Below are 5,000 nucleotides of genomic sequence, written 5' to 3'. Positions count from 1 at the left end.
ACCTCGGGGTTAACAACTGGAAATGGAGCCACCTGGATGTCTTTATCGACTGTCAATTAACGCGCAGCTTAAATATCTCCAGGATGTCGGCGTGACGGCGGAAAGAGTCCCAGCAGCTGTGAGTGTCACATCTCCCCCTCAAATCACAAATGAATCATGTTTAAAAGCAGCTCCGCACCAAGCTGTGTCCACACCCCCTCAATGAGTCTGTACGAGTGTGTGTGTGTGTGTGTGTGTGTGTGTGAGAGAGAGAGAGAATGAGATAATGCATGGGTAATAATTTGCACTGCACACAGGAAAGAAATGGAAAACAAACAGCAGGACTGCACGTCTGTGCATGCAGACAGAGGAAACAGACGCGTATTCATGTTTCTGTAATGATGACAGCTAAACACCGGCTTAAGTCACACACACACACACACACACACACCTATGTCCGTGTGTGTTTTCGTTCTGTAGATTATTATCCTAAAATCTTTGCCTCTCAGTCTCAGCTGTTTCTCTCACATCAAACTACAACATCACAAAAACCTCCTCACTCTCCCAGCGGACCGTCTTCATGTCCACGCTAGACCTGCAGTTCTTCTGCCGTCCAGCGGAGGCAGCAGTGAGTCAGTCCCACAGACATGTTAAACATGTTCACACGAACTGTTCGTCTCTGTGCTGTGGCGTTATTTTTGTGCCGCTATTCTGAGCGCACGTAAAAGATAAATGTGCAGGTGTTGCATTTTGAGGAGAAATTTATTTTGAGTGAAGAAAAGCTGAATTTGAGTGAACAAACTTCATTGCTGCGTGCAAAAACTGTATTTCAGTGTTTGCTATTATCCACACACACACACACACACACACACACACACATAGCAGCCCCTCTCGCTCAGTTTTTGTATTTGCGCTCGCTCGCGTTGTGTTGCTCGCGCTCTCAACATTTCTGCCCGTGCGCGAGCAACTCTTTCTCTGCACCGTTATATTTGTGCCACAAAACCAGCCAATCACAGACTTGGATGCAAAAAAGTCTGATTGGCTGTTCTGGTCTCCAATCAGCTCTAAATCGTTTTGTGAGCTTTAACCTGAGATTCTGGCGTTTCTGGCAAAATACATTTATATTTAAAAGCCCTGCTGTGGATCACTTCCATCTGCACAACACCTGTACAAGGAAACATGTTTCCATAACTCACCTGTTTAAACTGGATTAAAGTTGTCATGTCTGGGGGCGTGGCCTCTTTGAAAAGGTTTTGTGGTTTGGACAACTCCAGAGTGGTTACGCTGCGAGCTGTAGCCCACCTGTATCTGACATCCAGGCGAGCTTTGCTCAGACGTACGTGGTGACGGAGTTTACTGAGCAGCTGCAGCTTCTGTGAGGCCCTCTGGATGCCAGCTGTGCCCTCATTTGCCAGCACATGCTCAAACACAGCTAGCATTTATTTCCATCGCAGGTATGCAAATATATAAGTGTGGCACACAGCCAACCCTCAGACAGGAGTACCTGACGCCTTTCAGATCACAGCTCCAGGGAAAGAGGTGAGTGTGTGTGTGTGTGTGTGTGACTCCAAGAGACAAACACAGTGAACAAGTGTGTGTGTGTGAGTTAAATCTTACTTGTAGGGGTTGCTGGGGTCTTTGGCGTTGCAGGCCTCAGCATGCCCGTTGCACACACAGCGTCCTCCGATACTGATGTCTTTGATGCTGTAGTAATACTAGAACACAGATCACAGCAGGAGCTGCGTCAGAAACACTGCTGGCAGCTTCAGGGTTCTTTGCTGCCTACGATCACTCCAAAGAACAACAACACTCATGCTGGGACAACTCGCACACTGACTCTTCATCACAATTTGACACCAAGTTCTCTGCATCGCTTTCCTAAACATCCAGATGTTGACGCCGTCTCTTGTTGTGAAGGCGTATCACATCCATCATCCATGCATCCATCCATCCATCCAGCCATCCAACCATCCATCCATCCATCCAACCATCCATGCATCCATCCATGCATCCATGCATCCAACCATCCATGCATCCATCCATCCATCCATGCATCCAACCATCCATCCATCCATGCATCCAACCATCCATCCATCCATGCATCCATCCATCCATCCATCCATCCATCCATGCATGCATCCATCCATGCAACCATCCATCCAACCATGCAACCATCCATCCATGCATCCAACCATCCATCCATGCATCCATCCATGCATCCATGCATCCATCCAACCATCCATCCATGCATCCAACCATCCATCCATCCACCCATCCATGCATCCATCCATCCATCCATCCAACCATCCATGCAACCATCCATGCATCCATGCAACCATCCATCCATGCATCCAACCATCCATCCATGCATCCATCCATGCATCCATGCATCCATCCATGCATCCATACAACCATCCATCCATCCATACAACCATCCATGCATCCATCCATCCATCCAAGCATCCATGCATCTATCCATCCATCCATCCATACAACCATCCATCCATCCATCCATCCATGCATCCAACCATCCATGCATCCAACCATCCATGCATCCATCCATCCAACCATCTTACAGCCTTGTAGGATTCATTTAACAGACTTGAGGAGCATGATCTCATCTTTACTGTTTGTCGTGATCAGTCCAGAAAACGCAACATGTAGCAGTAAACACCCAACAGCAGCAAATCAGCAAACTATGACGTCACTGCGTGCTGACTGATGATTGGTTTGCTGCGGTGCCTTACCCTGCGGGTGACGGTGGGGTCGCGAAGCGCCTTGCCCATCAGGTGACCCAGCAGCGTGTTGGTTCTCAGGAAGCGGAGCCTGATGTTTGTGGCCTTGGTGAACTCCCTCAGTACTGGCGAGTACGAAAAGTTCATCGCCCCGGGACGGCCATTCACCAAAGACACGACGATCTGAGGACAAAGACACGAAACCTGCAAACACCTGGCAGCTGATCGTTCCTCGGGTCAGCTGACCAATTCCTTGATCTGATGTTAGCTAACAGCTCAGAATTTCAGCCTTTAGTCATCGTCTGCTTTTTTCTCACTTTCTGAGCATTATTTATCCATTTGGACCACTCGCTCGTTCCTTTGGCTGATAGATTTCTACGTCCTCCTCACTCATCTTTCTCCCAGCCATCTTTAAACTGATCTCGTTACAGAGTCGTTGTAATCTGATCACGTGATTGTCTCACCTCTCCATTCTCCAGCGGCACGATGCGTGAATACTCTGTGGTGCAGACGATGTCATTATCGTGGCTGATCCTCTCAATGGTGCTCTGTCCAAAACGCTCGATGCAGTCTCTCTTGGAGGCTACACACACACACACACACACACACACAAGAAAACAGAAAAGTGTGAGACGTCTGAACCCCTCTCGTGGCGTCCTCAGGATCCACTTCAGTTGATGATTAGAGCATCTCTAAGCAGCTGCTCTCAAACCCTAACACCACAGCTGGAGTCATGTTAGTGAACACCGTTCAGCTGTTTCCACACGTTGTCAACAGAAACTACAGGTGCTCGTCCTCAAAAAGCTCAGAAAAGCACAGCATCACACTGTGGCTGGGCCCATAGCAGGATGCAGTGATGTCAGCAGATGTGGGAGGAGCTAAGGCAAGAAATTCACCAGTGATTGGTGGATACAGCTTAAATTCTACATGGAAATACCCCGAAATACTGCGAGTAATCCTATGTAATGTCTGCTTCTCAGAGCTTCTGAACTATAGGCTGATCTTAGCACCAGCACCAGTACCAGTTACTGCACCAGCACCAGTTACTGCACCAGCACCAGTTACTGCACCAGTACCAGCACCGACGCTGGTAGAAGAGAGAAAACAGCTGCGGAGATTATTCTGCAGCATTCTTTCAAATTAAAAGTCAAGCTAACCACATTTATGACATGAACATTAAGCCGTCACCTCTTCATTTATCTGCCACCACCTCAGACACCTGGTGTGAGTCTGCATGAGGCACACATCTGCTAGTTAAACATCACGCTGCGACCTGCTGGCAACAGTCCTGGAATTCCCCTCCAGCTCACCTGAACTGACGGCTGCCACAGCCAATCAGCTGGCAGGCCTGTGATGTAATGCCCCTCCCCCCGGCCCCCGGGCTGCTGTTTAACTGAGGTTAGAAGAAGAGTTAGGGTGACCCACAGGAGGTCAGGACGGTGGAATCTGACAGAGTTCGGTCCTCGGCTGTCGGGGTCGTACAGGTGAACATGCATGCAAGCGTGTGCTGTTACTCACAGGCGAAGTACTGCCACGGCTGGTAGGTCTGCCCGAAGTCCACGGATCTCTCCAGAACCCAGAGGTCAGGCCGCGGAGAGTTGGCGAATTTGATCAGCACGTATGCCACGTGGAAGAGCTGCAGAGATACCGAAGAAGAAGAAACGCTGATGAAAAGCACTTTGACCTGGTTTGGACCGTCGATGGAGAAACAGCAGGACTCACTTTAAAGCAGGAAAAACAAGAAAAAACAAACGACAAGACTAAAAGGAGGGAAAAGACGGCGCCGTTCACTGCTTCCTGGACTCTGCGTCAGCGTCAGTGCTGTGGGATGTGATGTCTCGACCCGACACCAAGCAGAGCCAGCTTATTCAGGGGCAGCAGTGTGCCATCATTTATGAACCATCATCACTAAATCACTGTGATGTTTAGTTTTCACAATAATGACACAACAACATAAAAAACACCTTTCAGCTTTTATTTTCAGAAACAGTTTTTCTGGCTGCAGGTCTGTCATCAGCTAACGAGCTACTGCAGCGAGGGTGGATCAGTAACCAGGTGACGACATCACCATCCTGTCTTTGACGTGAGCTGCATCCACAACATCCAATCACTATCCTTCGCTCTGAGCCTCAGCTGGAGCGCAGGCTTCGCTGCACAGGACTCACTGCTGCCTCTGCTGGACGCCAGAGGAACTGCAGGTTTTAGAGTTTGCGTTTGAGGTCGACGTTTGGAGGATGAAACAGAAAATCTCACTGTGGGCGAGGATGCAGGACGTACACAGACCCC

General features: G+C 49.0%; 1 protein-coding gene across 2 annotated transcripts in view; it reads right to left on the bottom strand.

Annotated features, from left to right (window-relative positions):
- The window catches only part of lama5 (laminin, alpha 5), a 71,599-nt gene that overhangs the window by 44,433 nt on the left and 22,166 nt on the right, over positions 1-5,000 (bottom strand). For both annotated transcript variants that reach the window (XM_085147393.1, XM_085147395.1), the window contains exons 3-6: positions 4,233-4,350; positions 3,179-3,297; positions 2,727-2,897; positions 1,597-1,694 (exon numbers count right to left, since the gene is read on the bottom strand). In XM_085147393.1, the coding sequence (XP_085003519.1) occupies positions 1,597-1,694; positions 2,727-2,897; positions 3,179-3,297; positions 4,233-4,350 (506 nt within the window). The remainder of the gene's footprint in view (positions 1-1,596; positions 1,695-2,726; positions 2,898-3,178; positions 3,298-4,232; positions 4,351-5,000) is intronic.

Source organism: Neolamprologus multifasciatus, chromosome 20 (assembly GCF_963576455.1).
Source record: "Neolamprologus multifasciatus chromosome 20, fNeoMul1.2, whole genome shotgun sequence".
Taxonomy (NCBI): domain Eukaryota; kingdom Metazoa; phylum Chordata; class Actinopteri; order Cichliformes; family Cichlidae; genus Neolamprologus; species Neolamprologus multifasciatus.
This window is presented reverse-complemented; position numbering and strand designations above follow the sequence as displayed.